The sequence below is a fragment of the Leptonychotes weddellii genome, chromosome 2 (genome assembly GCF_054177405.1).
Source record: "Leptonychotes weddellii isolate Sample4059 chromosome 2, ASM5417740v2, whole genome shotgun sequence".
Classification (NCBI taxonomy): Eukaryota; Metazoa; Chordata; class Mammalia; order Carnivora; family Phocidae; genus Leptonychotes; species Leptonychotes weddellii.
In genome coordinates, this window is record NC_138370.1 from 122906114 (window position 1) to 122928710 (window position 22597).

The 22597-nt window shown below is 41.6% G+C and overlaps 1 protein-coding gene across 1 annotated transcript in view; it reads right to left on the bottom strand.

Annotated features, from left to right (window-relative positions):
- Window positions 1-20230, bottom strand: part of SHROOM3 (shroom family member 3) — a 242243-nt gene extending 222013 nt beyond the window's left edge. Inside the window, exon 1 of the mRNA XM_081813144.1 lies at window positions 19966-20230. Within this exon, the coding sequence (XP_081669270.1) occupies window positions 19966-19974 (9 nt within the window). The 5' untranslated portion in view covers window positions 19975-20230. The remainder of the gene's footprint in view (window positions 1-19965) is intronic.
- Between the last annotated feature and the right edge of the window lie 2367 nt (window positions 20231-22597).

Here is a 22597-nt window from a genome sequence, read left to right on the forward strand (position 1 = left end):
TTCTTTTTCCTAATTATCCAAGGGCACAGAGTTGAAGTCACTGAAGTTAAATGCACTGCTCTGAATTTCAGAGCAAACCAGGGCTTCTAGTTGGCAATCGCTATCTTTCAGTCTCTGGTTTCTATGACTACTCCCTGGCCCCTGGAGATGCACTTGATTGTTTATCCAGTGCCCTCCTTTCTTCTGGAAAAGGCACCCCCTTCACCGGGGGAACTGCCCCTTCCAGGCTGCGGTCTGTGATTCCAGGGTACCACCCACTGGAATGCCTCGGTGGCCATGCAGCAGGCATGTGACCCAAGCGGGGCCAATCAGGAGCCTCCCCTGGGATTTCTGCACCCGCTGAGAGTAGTTCTCAGTCTATGGGCTGAAGGAACACAACAAGCAGAGAGCACAGCGTCCAGAGGTGGAGGAGGGGTTCCTGGCTCCATTCCTGTCCTGGTTCCAGTAATCTCAAGGGTCCAACAGGCCCTTGCCCTTCCTGTGGTGATCCAATAAATAGCTTCTTTTTGCTTAATTGGGCTTAGGTCACTTCCAATAAAAGGAATTTTAATACAGTCCTCAAGGGTTTGAGTCCCTGACCTGTACCAATCTCAATATTCTCCAGGCAAATGAGAGAGTACACAGAAATAAGCTTGGATACCTAGTGCCAAACTTGTTACAGTGCATGTTTGGAAAGGCGTTCATTTTCCAGCAGGTTCCATGGAGCCCTACGAGATGTGAAGAGCCATTTAAATCCTTGCAAATCATTCAGATTATGTAACACACACACACACACACACACGAAAGGGAAGGAGGGAAGAAGAAGAGTCAAAATGAAAGAAAACCCTGTGCTTTAATGAGAATTCCCTCTACCTTTGCCTCTGTCTTTCAAAGTTATCTGATCAAGGCTCTCATTTAACCACAGCAAACATTTCCTGCGTGCCTGGTATGTGCCAGAGGGGGAGATAGGTTGGAGGAGACTACACAAATGAATATATGCGGTCCCTGTCCTCAGGTGGCTCAGCACCTAAAAGATTCTCAAGGTTTGAGTCTCCTCAAAATACCTCCAACAGATTCATTGATTCTTTGTTCCCCTATTTATCAGAAGTTGAGATAATTTGGTATTTGATATGATTAGTAAGAGTCTAGCTCTCACTCTTCACTAGGAACACACACAGACACACACACAGCATCAAAATGACAATCTTAACAATTTCTGAGAATTATTTGAGTAGACATTTTCTTATAACAAATAAATCTCTCATTTTGAAATATGTCCTTCTGGATTTTTTTAAAAAGATTTTATTCATTTATTTGACACAGAGAGAGAGAGTGCACGCACGCACAAGCAGGGGGAGTGGGAGAGGGAGAAGCAGGCTCCCCCCTGAGCAGGGAGCCTGATGCGGGGCTCGATCCCAGGATCCCGGGATCATGACCTGAGCCGAAGGCAGCCGCTTAACCAACCGAGCCACCCAGGTGCCCCTCCTTCTGTATTTTTATAGAGAGACACTGAATTAAGGAAATTTACCACAAATAATTCAGCATTTCGTTGGAAGGAAAAAAGCTTCATGTCCCCTTCCTAACATGAGCCATTGTTCTGTTGAAGCCACAATGTCACAGGGAGGTGGCTAGTAGATCATTCGACCCACATCCTTTTACAGGTGGTACACCTAGGAGGCCTTGGCTCAAGGAGCAGTCCAAGGCCACACAGTGGCAAGTTCTGGCCCAGGGTCCTACTCTGCAAACACCTGGCTGTTTGCTCCCTCTGCTAGCATGCTTAGGCCTCACTGACCTGGGAATTAGCAGAACAGATCCCAGGATGCTGAAGAAATTTCGAAAATGACCTCAGCCACCGACTGAAGCCTTAATGTCCAAAAAGAAAAAGAAAAAGCCCTAAGATTTCTCTAGTAAGTCAACACTCAACCAAGAGAAATTCTTTAAATTTCATTTCAAAGGACAAGAATCCCAAATCTTATCTCTCTATCTAGCACATCGTCTGAAAAATGACAAGTTAGTCAGATAGGAATTCTGAGAAGCCACCCAGTCAGAGCTTAGATTAGCAGAGCTGAGAATAGTCTGCTGGGCGTGCAGGGTTAGAAATATAATGTACTTGGGATGCATGCAGCTTTACTGCTGGGAATGGGAAAGGGAAGGGAGTGGGCCTCTCTGGACATTCTGTCTTTAATAGTCCAGGTAATTTGCCTACAGCCATGCAATGCACCCTGCGAATAAACCAGAGTGACTCGTCAGTTCCTGGACAATGAGGGTGTGATCCAGGATGGGCAAATACGTGATCTCTTCCCCCCTTGCACCCAAGGCAGGCATTTTCCACTTATCAAAGTTCAGACTCTTTACAACAGAGCGGACCAGGCAGTTGTCACTTAGAAAAAAACCTTATTGCTACCCTTGCAATGGTCCTTTGAGCACTAAGTATCTAATCCCTTTGCACGACTAGGGGTGAGAAAGTCACCCAAGCCGTAGCCCTAGGGAACGTATTTGAAGACAGTTTTAATGATAATGAAATGAACAGAAGTTTCACAGAGTGAAATTTCCTCAAGTGAGAACATAACACATCATTGAATTCTGGATATGATGAAAGTTTAGCTGGAAACAAAACTCCCCACATGGGCTTGCTCAAAGCAGGTTCCCAGGCCTCCCTTGTAATACTTTTTTTCCCCCCATAAATTTTCCCTTGTGTTTGTGGACTGGGGTTGGAATTGGAGGTAGCAGCTATAACTCAGGAAAGGGACCCAGGACCAGAAACTTGGAGAACCAGGACTGGAGACAGAACTCAAGTGCACTGATTGATTGGACTTTCCCCAGGGATTGGCCCTGGGACTTTGCATTTCTGTCAAGTACTTAACGGCATTATATCTATTAGCTGATGACTTTGGTTTCCTTTTTTAAAAATCATACTCCTTTTCTCATAAATTGTGACCAAAGTGCTATTACTAGAGTGTCAGCTGACTAAGGCCATTCAGTGCAGGGATTTCTCTAGGTTTCTAGGTAGGGACTCAGGTAAGGTCAATCTGATGGCCTTGCAAGGGAACCCCGTCCTTCACACCATGAGCAGCTCTGCTTAGAGCTTCATCTACTCTCAACACAGGGGAACTAATGGGGCAGGGAAATAGGATGACTTGAACTTTAGAAGTATTTTCATAATGTGAAGGGTGGATTTTAGGGAGGGCAAGATTAGAGACTAGAAAATTGGTAACAACACTATTGCAATTGACCAAGAGAGATGAAGAAAGATGGAGAGAAAAGATGGAGAAAAAAGAACAAGTTTGAGTAGGAGTAGTAGGTAAAATGAGCAGCCTTGGTGACTGATTGACCATAGAGAGTGAAGGAGAGGGAAGATTCTGGGTGGGCCAGAGGAGGAGGACCAGACCCCCATTCCCTCTTAGTCTACTGCTAGCTTCCACAATTTTCCACTAACCTGACTTTCCCAACCTCTCTCATTGTCTTTGTTTCATTATGAACTATCATTTCTGATTATTAGAAGTGACTCACCTGTAATGGTATTCCATGTCAGGCCCTATGTCAATAAGCTGAGCTTTCTAGCCATCTGGTGTTTGGTCAAGACAAATTCATGTCCAAAACCTTGAATTAATTATTCACTCATAAAATTGTAACAGTTGGGTGAGAATGATAAGTCATCTATCCTAGGTCAGAAGAAAGACTTCTCAATATGACTCAATATGGGGCTTCTCAGTATGACTGTAAATAATGGAATTAAATTTGGCAATGGAGAACATTTATCCAAACAAGTTTCAGCTTGAGTTTAAATGGTTTTTAAATGGGGAGCACCTGGGTGGCTCAGTCGGTTAAGCATCTGCCTTCGGGTCAAGTCATGATCTCAGGGTGCTGGGATGGAGCCCGCATCAGGCTCCCTGCTCAGCGGGGAGCCTGCTTCTCCCTCTCCCTCTGCCTGCCACTCCCCCTGCCCATGCGCTCTCAATCTCTCTCTCAAAGAAATAAATAAAAATCTTCAAAAAAAAAAAATAAATGGTTTTTAAATGTAATATTCAACTCTAGTTAATGACTGATGCTGCAAAGCAAGACAAATTTCACATCCTCAGTTCATGAATTCCATTGAAATAAAAACCAAGCCATTGAAGCATTTAAGGGCAAAGGGCAATTAGAAGACTGGAAACAGTGGTCAATTTATTCATTAGAAGCTCAAAAGGCAATAATAAATAGGTAAGAACAATTTGAAGACCACAGCCCAAATGACCCTCAGAGAACAAGAGAAATTTTCTGTTTTGTCAAAAATCATGGAATCAGCCTCCCTTTTTCTTCTTGTATTCTTATTTTCTTTCTTGTGCTAAACATTTTCTTTGTTTATTATCTTTTTCTCCTTCCCCACACTTCATTTCTAATTATAATTGGGTTATATTTCAACTAGTATATATTTTTTTAAAGATTTTATTTATTTATTTTTTAGAGAGCAAGCGAGAGAGAAACAGCATGAGAGGGGAGAGGGTCAGAGGGAGAAGCAGGCTCCCCGCTGAGCCAGGAGCCCGATGTGGGACTCGATCCCAGGACCCTGGGATCATGATCTGAGCTGAAGGCAGACGCTTAACCATCTGAGCCACCCAGGTGCCCTCAACTAGTATATTTTTTAAATAAAGTTTCACGTGTCATGTTTTATTGTGATATAATTTACATGCCATAAAATTAAGTTCACATATCATAATATTCACCCTTGCTAACCATATAATTCAGTAGTTTTTAGTATATTCACATTGTCGTGTGGCCATCACCACCATCTAATTTCGGGACATTTTCATCACCCCAAAAGAGGCCCTCGTATCCATTAGCAGTTACTCCCCACTCTCCCCCACATGCAGCCCCTGGCAACTACTAATCTACTTTCCATCTTTACGGATTTGCCTATTCTGGACATTTCATATAAATGAAGTCATACAATATGTGGCCTTTCATGATCTTTCACCCAGCATCATGTTTTCAAGGTTCTTCTATGTTGTAGCATATATCAGTGCTTTGATCCTTTTTATGGCTGAATAATATTTCACAATATGGATATAACACATTTAGTTTATCCATCATCAGTTAATGGCCATCTGGGTTTCCCTCATTTATGGAGTATTATGAATAGTGCTATTGTGAACATTCTTATGAACATTTGTGACATTTGTGTGGATATATGCTTTTACTTCTCTTGGGTATATATCTAAGAGTGGAATTCCTGATCATATGGTAACTCTATGTTTAACTTTTTAAAATTTATTTTAATTTTATTTATTTTTATTTATTTATGAGAGAGAGAGAGCACAGAGGGAGAGGGAGAAGCTTCCACTGAGCAGGGAGCCCGACGCAGGGCTCAATCCCAGGACCCTGGAATCATGACCCAAGCCAAAGGCAGACACTTAATCGACTGAGTCACCCAGGCACCCCTATGTTTAACTTTTTGTGAAAATTCCAAACTGTTTTCCATAGTGGCTACCAAATGTTACTATGCTTCATATTTTTCACTTAAATATTTAGGCTTTTAGAAATTTTTAAAAAATCAATTAAGTTGCCTCTTGCTTATTAACAGCCCAAATTGAGTTTTAGTGTGGGTCATTGGTCTTCAATACACTCAAGGATTTTAACCCTAGTCCAGAAACTGTAGCACCCAAACATTATAATGATCTGCTAATGACTACCCAGTAGTATATCACTTTTTAAAGATCAAAAATGTCTAACCCAGATAAGAAAAAGCAAAGTCCCAAGTCCTCTAAGTCTCCCCCTTATCCTCAGCATTTTCTCTATGCCTACCAAGTTGAGGACAGAGATTTGTCTCTGTGTTCGCTAATGACAATGAAACCATTTTTTTTTTAAAGGCTTTACTTCAGGGGCGCCCGGGTGGCTCAGTCGGTTAAGTGTCTGCCTTCGGCTCAGGGTCCTGGGATCAAGCCCCGCATCAGGCTCCTTGCTCTTTGGGGAGCCTGCTTCTCCCTCTGTCTGCTGCTTCCCCTGCTTGTGCTCTCTCTCTCTGACAAATAAATAAAATCTTTAAAAATAAATAAATAAATAAAGGCTTTACTTCAGCAATTACCTGGCTCTCCTTTCACTCTTGAAGTAACTACCTGTAAATGTGATCAAACAGATGGAAGTACTGTTTTTCCCCAAACTTTAGAAATGGAATCAGCAACCAGCTCTCCCTTTTCCCATAGTCAATTTGAACAGTTTTTTCTAGTATTTACCTGCGGTTCTCTCCCTTTCAGAAGCTAAAGCATACATGCAAATGTCTATTAGGGAGTCACGAAAGGCCCAACAGTACAACAGCTCCGTGGAGGGTCCTCTGAAGTCAAGGGAAATCCAGGACGAGTCTTTGACACAGAATCGACCACCTGCCCTAGCCCCGCAGCCGGCAGCTTAACACCAGGCTAGCCTGAGGCCAGTGGCACGCTGCAAAGCACTGAAGCGTCCTAGAGGACTTGTTTGTGCAGATGTGGGCATGCTCCACGGTTTGGGAACTTTTATGAAATTGCCAAGGAAATCAGTTATGATCCAAGGCTCAGTTATGCTTCTTTCTTCCCTATATTTTAGCAAACTATTAACCATTTTCCACCTGAGCTCCTCCATAAAGCTCTCTCTTCAGTTAGTAATACTTCAGGTCTATGATATGGTCTTTGCTGGATTTTTTGCTAATTCTCCCTCCATGGGAACACCTCATCCAACTGTAAGAGAAATGTGTAATTCAAGTCTGTTGCATTACTCCCCTCACCCCAAGCCCTCACCCCTTAGGGCCATGTTAGATTTTCTTTACCCACCCCAACCGCCCTCACTTTGGAGGTAATTTGGGTAACGGCTCCCAAAAAGGCCACCAAATTTGAAGATGAAGAATTTCCCCTCTTTGTGCCTTGATCCCCAAACACTCTGCAAAGGGCATAACATCTAAAGCAGGCACATGAAGGTGGGAAGCAAAGGAATTTTGAGGGAATGGTCAGCATTCCAAATCTACCAGTTTCCTGCTGCAGTTCTCCTTCATTATTCTGTTCTTACCACTTAGCAGGGGAAAAAGGAAAGAAGGAAGAGAATTTTCTCTGAAAATCAAGACTCAGTTCATAGACTAACAGTAACATGGCCTTCCTTTCTGTCTTCTGGAGATGTCCTCCCCACAGAGATCGAGAGCGTCCCAAGAATCTGTTCAAGATCACAGCCAATCATTCTTTATAATCACGGGAGCAAATCTCAGGAATGAGCTGAATGCCTTTGAGGGGAGTTATAAACACAGTTTCAGGTTGCTCAAGTCATACGGCATACATTTAAACCATTCAACAACTTCTTCCCAATATTATGTGTCAATTTCCTTCTAGTCTATACGTCAAACCTTTAACCGTACACTTGACACTATCTGTTCAGCATTTCCATTCTAATTCCACCTGCATGCTTAGGCTGACTTCTGTCTTGAAGTCCTTAGTCCTTGTAGAAAGGCGATCTATTTTGTTCTCATGCCCACTCCCTTAAGGCCTCAGGTTGAAATTCCTTTCCTAAAGATCACCTGGCCTGGACCTGAACCAGGACCCTGGCCTCTGCCCCTAGAGATCCTCAGAAGCACCTTCTCTAGCTTCTACATTCTGCAACAGCTTTGCCTATCTCACTTCATGGTCAGCCTCCTGCCTTTTGCCTACCCCTTCCCAGCCTACCTGGCCAACGGTCAGCAACCAACCAAGGATCACAGTGTCCCAACCCACAGCTCTGCATCTCCCTCCACAGTTTGTAACTGGGACACATTTGAATGGAATGATTACACAAGGGTGTTTTATTTGAAATTTATTTCCCTGGGTAAGCACTATCAGGCACCCATGTTTTGGAAGAAAGAATCCTCCCAGATTTTAGAAGAAAGAAATTTTTATTTTGCAATGCACACAGTTGCCACCCTGCCATGGAGCCCCCAGCTTATCACAGGTAAGAATTTGGCAGGTATTTTTCTGAAAAGTGGTAGCCATGATGAAAAGGGCCTTGGGAAAGGATGTGTGTGTGTGTGACAGGTGCCATACCTTCTATGGGTGTACTGGAAGAACAGGAAAATCCTGATTATAGTGATAGAAGCATCATTCTAGGGACTTTAAACTTTAGCCCCATAGAAGCCACTAAGAGCAGGCTGTCATCTTAAGTAATTTGCATTTTTTTCACTCGCATTTTTATCACACCCAGTAAGTTGGGGAATATTAGTTTATCCTACTGGCAAATGGTAGCCAAGAGTCTTGTCTTCTGCTGCCACCTTGTGTTTAAGAGGAGAAAGTCCAAATTCATAAAGTTGATCTGGCAATGAGAAATGTGCATTTCAGAGCTGGAGACATCTAAGAAATTCCCTAGCTCAACTTCCTTCAGTTAACAGATAAGGAAACCAAGACCCAGACTGAAACCAAGAGCCCCTTGCTCCTTCCTCTGCACCACACCACTTCTCTGGACAATTACATTCATAGCATATACACTTGGGTCAAGTCCACAACAACTCAGACCATCAATGTACATGGCAGCAAAACCCAGTGTGTCCAAATATGTGTATGTCTCAACTATTAAAAGCATTTACAAGGGATTGCAGTCATATGTGACAGGGCCCAGGAACCAACGATGAGAGCTAACATTATAGAGCTCTCACTATGGATCAGACACTGTGTTAATTACTGGGTCTGTTATCTCCAATTCTTTGAGTCACCTTATGAAGCAACAACTATTATCCTCAACTTACACTTCAGGAAACTGAGGCTTAGAGAGGTTAAATAACTTGCCAAAAATCACACAGCTCCCTCTGGCAGAGAGAGAATTCAAACTTGCGTCTGTGCGGTACCAAGTCTGGGCTCTTAACTCTTTATCATTACGCATCACAGTGACTTTACGCCAACCAGCTTCACTTCATAAGAAAGGTTCAAACGGAGATCCCTTAAGGGCCCATTCACTTAGTACCCTTCTTCGTCTACATCCTATGATTTCCCTTCCTTTTGCTCTCCTGTACCGTGATCCTCAGACCAGCAGCTTCCCCATCACTCACAAACTTTAGAAATGCAAATTCTTGGCCTGAACCCCAGACCTACTGAATCAGGATTTCTAGTGGTTGGGCCTGCCAATCTGAGTTTAACAAGCCCTCGGGGTATCCTGATGGCGATCAGGTTTGTGGTTCACTGCTGTAAATATATAGGTACTTCAACAATAGTTTGAAATTAAAGAATGAGTGGACACAGTATTTTAGGTATCTGTCTAAAAACAGAAAACAGAGAATGTATTTCATTTAGGAGAGGCCAAACTCCAATCTTATTTAGCTAGAGGGAAAAGACTCCTGGAATATTTACAGTTTCTTCCAAATCCCACTCGACCCCTTCCCTATTGGCCTTAGAGTTATTTTCTACTTAGCAAGAGAAGCCAAAAGGGAAGAACTGCACAGATGGGCGCACAGGTGTTGAGGTGACACATCTCCATCCCCAGGCCGGCACTCAGCACCACCATCATAATGTTCCTATCCGGAGGGGGCGCTGGTTAAATGCTTTACCAGTAAAACTCCCCGGCCTTTTGGACATTGTTCTAAAGTTCTCAAACCACTTTTTTTAATAATATATTTTTCTGGTGATAAAAGTAATACACATTAATAATCCTAAAACTTTATAGAGAAATAGGGAAACTATAAAGGCAGTTAAAATAATCTCTTCTCCAGTTCCTCAAAGAGAACATTATTAACAGTTTGTTATATTCCCTGCCAGCCTTTTTCTATGCAGAGATAAGTATTTTTTATGACACATACAAATTGATGTCAACATTTTCATACTAGAAAATCATATAGATGAAGACTCCATATATAAATCTTTATCTGAATATTAGAATTTTTATGATAGATTTACAGGAGGAGAATTAGAGGGTTAAGAGTTACAACCTTTATCTTTTGTTATTGGCAAACTGACTTTCAAGAACCTGAACCATTTTACAGTTCCATCAACGGTACCTGAAAGCACCCATTTAAACCCTTCCTCAATCAACATTGAAAGTGTTCAGATTTTCTCAACTTTGCTGAGAGTAACCTGAATTTTGGCATTATTCAAGGATTTGGGAGATGAGAACAACATGTATCCCATCATCCTTCTCTACCTGAGAATTCCAGACCTAGGGTAACCCAAATGATCACATAAGAACAAGTTCACTTTGGGATATATTAAACTCCACATAGAAAAAATTATTAGGTAAATGTCCAAAACTTCCTAATGGAGTAAAGAGTATAAGAACTACCTGCTAATTACCCTTACTAATCCATATACGTACAAAGAACTTTTTAAATGCTTTAACTCGGGGCGCCTGGGTGGCTCAGTTGGTTAAGCGACTGTCTTCAGCTCAGGTCATGATCCTGGAGTCCCAGGATCGAGTCCCGCATCGGGCTCCCTGCTCGGCAGGGAGTCTGCTTCTCCTTCTGACCCTCCCCCCTCTCGTGCTCTCTCTCTCTCATTCTCTCTCTCAAATAAATAAATAAAATCTTTAAAATAAATAAATAAATAAAATAAATGCTTTAACTCAGGATTCAAAAATTCAGATGTTTTCAGGAGTCAGGCAGATAAATAAATTAGCAAAACAAACCAGGGAAATAAAATAGGCAGCACTTTGCAGCAAATGTAGACTGTACACCAGAAGAAAGGCATTCAAATTTGTGTTTAAAAAATGATCTATATATTCTTGCAATGAGCAATCTGAAAATGAAGTTTAAACATAACTCCATTTATAAAGACAAAAATAGAAATACTTAGGAATAAATTTAACAAAAGAAGAAAATACTTTGGAATAAATTTAACAAAAGAAGTGCAAAACATGCTCTGAAAACTACAAAACATGCTCAAAAAAAAAATTAAAGAAGACCTAAGTAAGTAGCAGGACATCCTATGTTCATGGATCAGAAGACTTAATAATATTAAGATGGCAATATTCCCCCAAATTGATCTACAGATTCAGTGCAATTCCTATCAAAATCCCATTTGGCCTCTTTGTAGAAATTGACAAGCTGATTCTAAAATTCATATGTAAACTCAAGGAACCTAAAATACCCAATAATGATTTTGAAAAAGAAGCATAAAGTTGGAAGACTAACACTTTCTGATTTAAAATTTATCATAAAGTCACTAATACAGTATGGTACTGGAAGAAGGACAGACATAAATAGAATGGAATAGAATTAAGAGTCCAGAAATAAACCCTCATATTTATGGTCAATTGATTTTCAACAAGAGCATCAAGATAATTAAGTGGGGGAAAGAATAATCATTTCAACAAATGGTGCTGAGGCAACTGGATATCCACGGACAAAAGAAGAAGTTGGATCCTTATCTCAGAACGTAGTCAAAAATTAACTCAACATATCAAAGGCTTAAATGTAAGAGCCAAAACTATAAAGCTTTTACAAGAAAACATAGGCATAAATCTTCGTGACCCTGAATTAGACAATGGTTTCTTGAATATGATAGTAAAAGCACAAGTAACAAGAGAAAAAAATCAATAAATTAGACATTATCAAAATTTGAAACTTTTGTGTTTCAAATGACACCAGCAAGAAAGTGCAAAGACAATACTCAGAATGGGAGAATATTTTTGTAATTCATATAATTGATAAGGGTTTGCACCTAGAATACACGAAGACTCTTAGAACTCAGTAATAAAAACAAATAACTCAATTTTTTAAGTGGACAAAGGATTTACATAGACATTTCTCTAAATAAGATGTACAAATGGCTAATAAGCACATGAAAAGCTTCATAACATCATTGACCACCAGAAAATGCATATCAAAACCACAATGACACATCACTTCACACCCACTAGGGTTTCTATAATCAAAAGATGGCTAACAAGTGTTGGTGAGGATATGGAGAAACCAGAGCCCTCACACCCTTCTGTTGGGAAGGTGAAATGTTGTAGCCACTTTAGAAAACAGTTTTGGTAACCTAATATAAGGTAAATTTTTGTGTATGTTACTCATACTTGGTCACATGAGTTTATCTGGAAGGATATTTGGGTTTATCTTCAGGACATTATTCAGATTTTCCACATCTTTCTTAGTTTTCCTCTGTTGAATCAGATATAGATTAATAGAGGTGACTAAAATCTTCTAGTTTTATTCTTTCTGACCATTGTTGCATAAAGTTATATAAAAAGGCTACTGTCCTTGTAAATTATATTTTTTATTATAAATTTTCTCTCTTTGCCCCATTTACAACTCAAGTCCAGCGCTGGGTTTCTTTCATTAGTATTCACATTTTTATGCCTTTGCCCATCCTTTTGGTTATTGTGGAGAGGGCCAAATATATAATTAAATTATCTTTATATAAACGGGATCATAAATGGGAAAGATTTGTTAGCATGGGGAGAGAACTATAAGAGCACTAAATTTTCATCTTACATAATAGAAAGTCAATAGATAGTACTGACATCTGACAAGAATCAAGAAAAATCCATATAGGCATGTTATTAAAAATATGGTTGCAAATATTTTTAAAAATAGTTAAGTGTTGAGTGGTTGCCTTAGAGAATCAGGAATGAAGTAGGATGGCATTGGGGGAGGGGAGGATACTTGAACCTTTAGCCAAGTTGTTTTAGGATACATATTCTATGTACCTTTCTCTGCCCTCTGGGTTTACTGTTAAGAATATTGATAATATTTAGATATGATTTATTGAGAACCTACTATATATGGGCTAAGTATTATACATATATAAAATGGAAGTAAAGCCAGACCCTGGAAAAGCCCTACAACATTGGGTCCTAGAGTCAAAACAGAGTAGATATCTTAAAAGATCCCAAAATAAAAAGCATTTGATAAAATTCAACACATATTCATGTTTCAAACAAAATCTTAGGAAAGTAGGAATGGAAGGACATTTCCTTAAACCTCCTTTAATTTTATCGAAAACTTTAGTAAGGTGAGTGCTATTATTATTGCCATTTATCAGATAAGAGATCAGATAAGGGCTTGTAAGTGGCAACCCTCTGCCTGGCTGCATGACTTGAGGTCTTTCAACCATCAGAGTCACCTTAGGTTAATGGGACACAAGTACACAAAGTAGTTCTCAGGGGCACCCGGGTGGGTCAGTTGGTTAAGTGTCTGACTTCAGGTCGTGATCTCAGGGTCCTGGGACTGAGCTGCTCAGCAGAGAGACTGCTTGGCCCTCTCCCTCTGCCCTACCGCTCCCCCTGCTCATGCTCTCTCTCTCAAATAAATAACTAAAATCTTTTTTTTTTTTTTTAGAGAATGCGAGAGCATGAGCAAGGGGAGGGAGAGAGAGGGAGAAGGAGAAGCAGGCTCCCCACTGAGCAGGGAGCCCAAGGTGGGGCTCGATCCCAGACCCCGGGACCATGACCTGAGACAAAGGCAGACGCTCAACCGACTGAGCCACCCAGGCGCCCCAATAAATAAAATCTTAAAAAAAAAAAGGACACAAAGTAGTTCGCAGAATGAAAACTCAAAGCTATACTCTATAAATTGTCTCATGTCCACAAGAGGGCACCGGGGCTCACTTAAACCCAAGTCTAATGTTGAGAGAATGATGTAATCGTATAGTATCAAACTGTGATAGTAAATTTGGACACCCGCAAGTGTGCATTTTTCAGGGTCCATCTGCAACTTGGGCCAGAATTGACAGCTCTTCCCTTTTCAGTAATAAAACCTACTGCAAATTAGAGTCTTCATATGCTTCTCTCTACCCCAACCATCAGGGAACACTCAGGCCATATTAAGGATCAACTGCATAACCAGCTGATCAGCACTTCCTCAATGTAGTGGTGATGTATGGAGGCTATTTCTGTGACTTCCAATTAGGCATAGTGAGGGAGAGTATTCTTTCTAGGGAGGATGTTTCAAACTTGGGGAAAGGAGGAATATTGTGTGTATGATTTGAAAAAATGTAATCAACATTAAATTTTACATTTGGGAAATTATTTATTGTTTCTACATTACAAATATTAAACAAAAGTGCGAGGGATTTTTATGTTTATCAAAAAGGCAGGAGTTTTAAAAATTAAGACGTTTGGTTCTAGTTGATTTGTTATTTTTTATTTTTTTAAATAAACTCCACACCCAGTGTGGAGCCCAATGCAGGGCCTGAACTCACGACCCCGAGATCAAGACCTGGGCAGAGATCAAGAGTCGGACACTTAAGCAACTGAGCCCTCCAGGCACTCCTGGTTCTAGCTCATTTAAACCCATTGGGGCTGTACAAAACATTTCTATTACAAAGCATCAAGATCTCTCACATTCATCTCCTCCTCCTGTGGTTAACAGCCACTTCCATGGTTCAAGTCCATATTTATCCACTTTCTATTTCTAGAGTTTTATAAATAGGGGCACAGCCAAGTTCGGGGAAAAGGCTGTAGTATCAGGTTCTAGAGCTGAGTCAAAACAGAAGAGGACATCTTGAGAGATGCAGAAAAAGCATTTTATAAAAGTTTGCATCCACTCATGGTTTTAAACAAAATCTTAGGAAATTAGGAACAGAAGGGTATTTTCTTAAATTAGTAAATTAAAACCACAATGAGATACCATTTTGTACTCACTAGAATGGCTAAAATAAAAAAGAGAGAAAATACCACGAGTTGACAAGGGGGTGAAGCAACTAGAATGCTCATACACTACCAGTAGGAGTATAAATTGGTATAACCACTTTTCACAAAGATAGGGACAGAGTTAAAACAACAACAACAAGGGATGGTGAAGCACTTTGGGGCCAGTGACAACTCCCTAGGGACAAGGACAAGGAGAGGGAATGGTTCTGAAACTCGAGACCTGTCACTGTAGGAAATGCCGGCCAGCAGGAGCCTCTCTTTTGAGAGAGCAATGCAGCCCCAGTAAACGTAAGGCCCACTCTCCAGTCTCCCTTCCATTATTCCAACTGGAAACTAGAGGGCAAGAGGTCAGGCTGATGGAGTCCATACAGCCCAGTTTCCTGGGGCCCAGAGCAGGGTGGAGGCAAGAACATGGATCTGGGGGCACAGAAAGAGAAAGTCAAAACTTGTTTTAAAATGACAAAACACTTGTCAGAAATGTCAAAACCAGAGCGCGGGCTCTGGAGTCAGGTGACATGGGTCCAAGGGTGGCTCTGCCACAGACCAGCCATGAGGCCTTTAGGCTACACACTGAACCTCTCTAGGGCTCAGTTTCCTCATCTGTAAAAAGGGGGTAATAATAATAACCATCTACCTCATAGAGTTGTGTAATAAGCAAAAGAATGGATATAGGAGAAGAATTTAGCACGTAACAGGTGTTTCATGAGTGATGGCTACTATTTTTAAATTTAAGCGTTCCCCTTTTCATATTCTATTCTCATTTATACAGAGTTTATTAAATCTAAATATGTCCTATATTTTGCCTATGCTTAAGAAGCTCCTCTCAATAGAAATGCTCCCGAGTCTCCTCTACAAACCCTCTAAGAAGTCAAATGTGACTTTCTCCACGAAGACTTCCCCGAGCCCCTCATCCAGAAGAAGCATTTTCTGTGCATCTAGAGGCCACGGTCCACTCCTCTCTAACGGCACTTACCACAGTCCTCACTGAAATACAGCCCAGTGTACACACATCTACTCCCATTTCCTTAAAACCAGGGACTGTGTCTCGTTCTTATTTATCTTTGAGCTGACTGCAGCGCCTAACACAACACATGATATACAAATGCTTGTCACCCTGACTTCAGTTGGAATTTTGGTGTATCAAACATTGCTTGAAGCAAATTTACTACTGGTTGACATTTTTAAATCCTCTAGTTCTACTCAGTATTTGTTGAGAGGGTTTCTATTCTGTACCATCGCTGGCGGCAAAAAGGAGCTAATCACTATGCTATTTACTGAGCACCTATTTACTCTGTGCCAGGGTTTTCTTTACATATTATGCCATGTAACTTTCACAACCAGCCCTTTAGGTAGGAGCAGATAAGCGAAGTAAGGCCCAAGGAGAGAATATGACCTGCCCAAGGCCACAGCAACTAGTACGTGGTAGAGCTTTTATTCCCACCCAGACCTCCACAAAGCCTGTATTAAGCCATGTGGCTTTGCACAATTAGTGTAGACTGATGGCAGGTGTAAACAGGCTCTTCTGGGCCTTACTTTCTTCATTTGTACAATGAGAGAGAACCGGATGCTCTCTTATATTGCTTCCTGTTCTCCATTTTAGAAGCTTTGTGTGTTCGTATAATGTGCCCGCGTTGATTACTGTGGGGACATTTCTTTCTTCATCAAGGCGGTTAGAAAATACAGGCGTTCTCAGTTTCCATCATAAGTGCAAGAGGCAGGTTTGGTGAAACTGCTTTCTATGGGACTCAAATTTCCCTGTCTTCAGTTTCATGGGTTACGGTGAAGTCAACAAGAGTGTAATTTGTATTTGCATAAAACCAGAACACAAAAGAAAAGATTCAGGCATTACTGAGTATTCCCATACTGAAAGGGCAAAGTTCACTTCTGTTAGCTACTCTCTCTATTCAGCAAATATGCCTCTTATCTGCTGGTAATATCCCAAATCTCTCTAGCTTTCTCACTATCTTTGGGAGATAAGCAGAAACCCAGACTATTTTGTTAAACTAAAATATATTTGATGATTAAGGGGGTGGAATCCAGGTAGCATTAATTAACCATGCAACTTCTGAACTCCATGTTTGTGATTCATAAGGAAAGAAAAAGTCAACCAGTCTTCCTTATACACTGCCGAAAAGAGAAAGATCCCTCCTTCATCCTCTCCCTCCCTACAATCTACCCACCCATCTATCCTCCTTGAGCTATCTATCCATCTGAGCCCCAGTCCAGCTCAGGGAAGTTAGGCATACAGCATTCACATTGCAAGTAGGACAAAGAGGTTACCCCTCTCTGTATGAACGAACTCTTTGGGAACCAAAAGTATAAACTCTCAATCTGTAAACATGAAATAAAAAGCTGCCCAAAGCAGCATCCTATCTCTGATCATATAAAATTAGATTTTTCTATCTCACAACCAGAAAACACAAACCTGCATGACTAGAGTCAAGAGAACAAACTAGCGTTCCCATAAAGGGAAAGGACTAAAGACTTCAAATCACACACTACCTGGCTCTAAACCCTCCCGTGATTCCGCATCACACTCAGGAAAAGCCAAAGTCCTCATGCTGGCCAAGAGTCCCAACCTGACCTGGCTGCCCACTACCGTCCTCCTTGCTCACTCTGCTCTAGCCCCACAGGGCCTCTTTCCAGATCTTCAGACGTGTTTGGCATGTCTTGCTATAGGACCCTTGGACTAGCAGTACCCTCTGCCTTGGACTGTCTTTCCTCAAACATCCCCATGGTCCACTGCCTTACCTCCTTCTTATTCTATTTCTATTTCATTGAGTTTTCACTCTATTCTCCATTATTACCTTTCCTACTGACTTTGAGATAGTAAATTATTATTTGAGCCACTAAATGTGGGAATTATTTGTTACTTAGCAATAGATTACTGAAACACCAAGGAAAATAATTTCTCTACAAATGAGCTACTTTAAGAAGTTCTGAGAGAACAGTTTAGGAGGCCCAGACCTACTGTTGAGGTTCAGAATTGTTAAGGTGTTTGGCTGATATGCTGTGAGATCAGAACTCATACAATGTTAAAATGAGTAAAAATGTATTTTGGCTCAGAGAGCTGAAATGACTTGTCCAAGATCACACAGCCAAGTAGGAACAGATCTAAGAGTAGAACAGGGGTTCTCTTAACTCTGTTCACTATACATTCATTTACTTGTTCTACAAATATTTACTGAGCACATTCTTTACATAAGACACTATGCCAGGAGCCAGGGATATTGAGATGGTCCTTGTCCTTACAGAGATTACATTTCATCAGATGAGATAGACCTTAAGCAATGAGTTACTTAATTTTTTGTTTGTTTAATTACAACTGTGATAAGAATCACAAGGGGGAATAGGGTGCTTTGAGAGTATATGATGGGGGAGGGGATCCTGAAATAACTTGGGGAGAGCAGAAAGAGACAGTTAAGCTAAATCCAAAGGATGAATAAGAATCAACTGAATGAAGAAGGGAGTGGGGAACATTCCAGGCAGAAATAAAACCACGTATCTTTTCCACAACAGCAACTACTTCTCAAATAATATGGTGTCCTTTATTCTTCAATGCCGGGGTCAGCAAGATAATTAGGAGATAATAGCAAGTGGAAATATACAAAATTAAGAGAGAGAGAGAGAGATCAATAAGAGTGAAGCTCTCTTGACCGAGAGACCTAACAAGGAAGTCACTAGTCCAGGAGAACCTGTAACACCATGAAAACCGAAAGACGGGAATGTTTAAGCTGTTTGGTTTATGTACCACCAAAAAAAAGATCTCACTAGAAAATCCTGTACCTCAATAATTTGTCTTTGCCCACTGCTTTCATTACGGACACCTACCGTGCAAAGGCTCAGATACACAAAATGAGGGCATCTCTGAGGCTGGGGACAGGTTAGAGCTACATGTTCCGTGTGAATTTCTCAGGTCACAACCACTTCGCAGTGCTGACAGTGTCTGTGAAGATGGCCCATCCAACTCCCTAAAACCGTAGCGCTCTGACCTCCTCACCCCAGGAACTTCCCCTCCACCTGATTCAGACACCTGTGGCCCATGACATATCCTAGACCTATTATTAGGCAGAAATGCTCTAACCCTCAAATCTGAAATTCTTACGCTCCAAACTTTGAACAAACCTTCCCAGCCTCCTCATCTTGCCACATGTTCTCTGTGTTGTGCTCACCCCACATATTCTTCCATCTTGACAAATATGTGGTCCATTTGGCACCTCCATGTCCTCCCAAACTGTATGTTCTTTCCTGCCTCGAAGTCCTTTCGATGGGACTGCCCAGGTCCCCTTGGTTGACTGGTGTCCCACCCCTGAGCTGTTGTATTGGCTGCTAAGGCTCCCAGCTGCACTCTTTCATGAAAATTGCCCTCTTCAGAAAGGAGAAGAAAATGGCTACAGGTTACATACCATCCCCTGGGGGTGGCCTATAGCCAATGACTGATAAGAGTGTACGAAAATCTGTCCTCTTGCCTCAAAGTGGATAACTCTGTGCTGCTTTTCATGCTTTATGGATCCTGTGGAATCAGGCTGAGGACAGACTTCAGCTGGAACCATATCTTAACTTCTGCGCCATGCTGCCTTCCTCACTTCCATACATAGGTTTGGACCTATATATAGGTGCAGTGGACCCTGTACCAACAGCAGCTCTTACAGCATCCAAGCCCACAACCTTACTCACATCAACAGTCTCCCTCTCATTGCTGATTCCTCAGTATCTCCCACCCTGCAACAAGCTACTACCCCGACGGGAATGATCACTGCAACACTCGTTGTGCTGTACTTTGGCCATCAGCTCACTTTTTCTCTAAGCTCCCACACAGTGGGGGTCATTCATTCTTCTCAGGATCCCTGGTGCCTAGCACACAGAAGAAAGTTGATCCAAATAAATATTTTGGACTCAGAATGGTTCTAGAAGCAGGAATTTCAAGTCAGTTAGGTAAGAGTTTCTCTCTCTCACTCTCTTTAAGATTTTATTTATCTGAGAGAGTGAGCAAGAGAGAGAGAGCAAGCAAAAGTGGGGAGGAGTAGAGGGAGAGGGAGAAGCGGACTCCCCACTTAGCGGGGAGCCTGATGCAGGGCTAGATCTCAGAACCCTGGGATCATGACCTGAGCAGAAGGCAGACACTTAACCAACTGAGCCACCCAGGCACGCTAGGTAAGAGTTTCTCAAAAAGAGAAGAGCCTTTCACCCTTTGAATCAGATTGCAGAGGTGACAAGCTTAAGCAGCCCCTTTAGAACTGGCTTTGACCAATGACCTCCATTTGCTAAATTCCACATATGGCCTGTTTGAGTATCAAAGGCAACACAAGAACCACGGAGAGCGCCACACAGAGGGCACCACAGAGCCCTCCTGCTACTCATCTCAGGATGAACGACCAAAAAGCCAGGGTATGTGGGTGCTCTCAAGTTGCCAGTGTTGGGGAGCATCCCTTATCATTAGGCACCTACCTTAGCCATTCCTCATGCCATGCACGCGTCACCATCAGCACGTTCTTTTCCCGGTTCATCCTCTCACTGCTTTCAGCAGAAGGGCCTTGTGCCCTGAAATGTTCACCAGCTGAGAGACTTCTCCCTCATTTCTCCAGCGCTACAGTCCTCTCCCTTTGTGGGGAAGTACAGTTGCCTAATCCAAAGGTGTTGGGTGATCCTGTTTGACAAACAGGAACAAACCAGCAGTGCACAATGTTGATTCAGCCTGGGAAGGGCCACAGGCAGCTAGCTACATACCAAGGTGAAAACGCAAGTACCATGTTGTCCCTCCATTTCTTGTAAAGACTCATGCTTCTTACTTCCTTAAAGACATGCCATGTGGGTAAAGAGTGTACAACTGAACATGACAACGGAATGATGAGCATAAATAAAATCTGGAAAGGCCTGGAAATCTAGGAAAGAGTTTGAGAAATTTGGCAATCATGTTTCTGTTGAGAAATAGCTGGTCCATGGGGGGCGGGGATCAATCTGGGGCACACACCAGGAGAAATCAATTTAATTAGGGAGGGGGCAGTGAGCACGGAGAATGAGAAAAATAAACAAGGGCCAACCCACTCATTTCAAAATTCAGAACAAAGACCATAAAATGGATATCATAACTACAGCCTATAATAAAAAGTTAATATTTTTATTTTTGTTAACACCAGTTAAAGGTAAAAGAGGGAAAGGGGCAGAAGAGAAGTTCAAGGGTGAGTAGAGACTAAGAAAGAGGGGGGGCTCTCTTCTCCTCCAGTTTTGGACTTGCACCTCAGTCTTCACTCCCCTCACCTCTGGCTGAAGCCACTCAACCCCCTGATGGGACATGAGATCTATCAAACCTACAGAATCCTCCAGTAGCTTTTCCTTTACCCTTTCTTGAGCAACTGAGGCGAATACCATTACCAGCAATTATTCCCCCCAGAATTAGGGTTGCTTGATTTAGCAAATACAAATATAGAACTCCCAGTTAAATTCGAATTTCAAATAGATAATGAATAATTTTTTAGTATACGTATGGCCCATGCAGTATTTGAGACATATTTATACTAAAAATAAATAAATAAATAAATAAAATACTTGTTTACCTGAAATGTGAACTTAATTAGGTGTCCTGGATTTTATCCAGCATCTCCACCCAGAATGCCACTATCAGAACCGAATTATGTTGAAATTATACCTCTAGCAAGATTTGTATTTGTTTCTGGCATGTTCTCTGAGAGGAGTGTAGGGACAACCCACACCCTGCAGCAGCCACCCCAGAGAACATGGGAATCTGTGCCTAAACTCTAAGGTCATGTGGACAGGACTGTACACATGGTTTAGTCAAATATGGAAAAGTTGAAAAAAAGGAAACAATTTCCCCTGGGCGGCAGTTATTAATGCAGAGTTAGGACGAGACTCGATGTAACATGTTTCTTTTTTTTTCTTCCCCTCTTACCAGAATTTTCTTATCAAAAACTTCATACACAACACACAAACCTTCAGGAACCACACCGAATTCTAAAATAATTTTGGAAACTTAAAAAGTATAAAATGAGTAAAGAGTATAGTAAAGTAAGTGTTGACTTTTGTGAAATCAAACTTTGTAATGTACCTTTGGAATCTCAGTTTTAAATTCCACAATCAATTACTTTTCAATCAATCGGTCATTCAGACCTTCAGAATGCATGCTTGCTCCAGTGGAAAAGCTCTGCAAAGCAGGCTAATTCTCATTAGCACATCCATCACTGGGCTAAAACATGCCTCCCTGCCAATAGACACCAGCAAAGGCAAGGAAGGTGGGAGGAAGCAAAAGAAAAGGGCAGCAAGCAGAAAATGCTTCCTTCTGCCTAGTGTGTATCTAAGGGCTATGGAAATGCTTCAAATTTACTAATGAGCCCTGTTGCCATTTGAGAAGCACATTGCAACCCTAGAGCCTAACAGAGAGTCTCACCTAGCAGCAAACTGGGTCTAAGATCTGGGCGAGGATGTTTGACCCTTAGAGACTTTTGTTAAAAAGCCTGCATTTTCTAGAAATGGTATCCAAAGAGGATTTTCCTTTTTAGGAACTCCTATTCTTTTGCCAGCTTCAGTGAACAATTCTGATGATCACTCTCCATAGGAAGTTTTTCCAAATTTAATGTCTGTATCAGTTTGGATATTCTGGCTACAAATAACAGAATACCCATCTAAAAATGGCTTGGACAATGGGGGGGGTTGTTTTTTCACATGACAAGTCAAGAGATGGATGGTCCCAGTGTTGCTCAGGAGCTCCCCGATGTCAGTGATCTGAGTCAACTTCCCACCTGTTTTCTTGGCCTATGCCTCAAGACTACAAGATGGCTGCAGCAGCTCCCTGGATGATACATGTGCATTTGAAACCCAAAGCGGAAAGAGATTTTACTTACTAGACTTTTTAGCATCAGAGAAAAATTTCTTCCTAGAAACCCCAGCAGGTATCCACTTGTGTCTCATGACCTGAGCTGACTCATATGCAAGGGAATCTAGGAAAGCAAGAATCCAGAATTTCTAGCTTCTATGTTGTAAAATGAAGGCTCTGATAGCAAGGAGAGAACTGCCAGGCTGCTCACTAACTGGTACACATTGCACGATAGTGCCCTACCATCACATG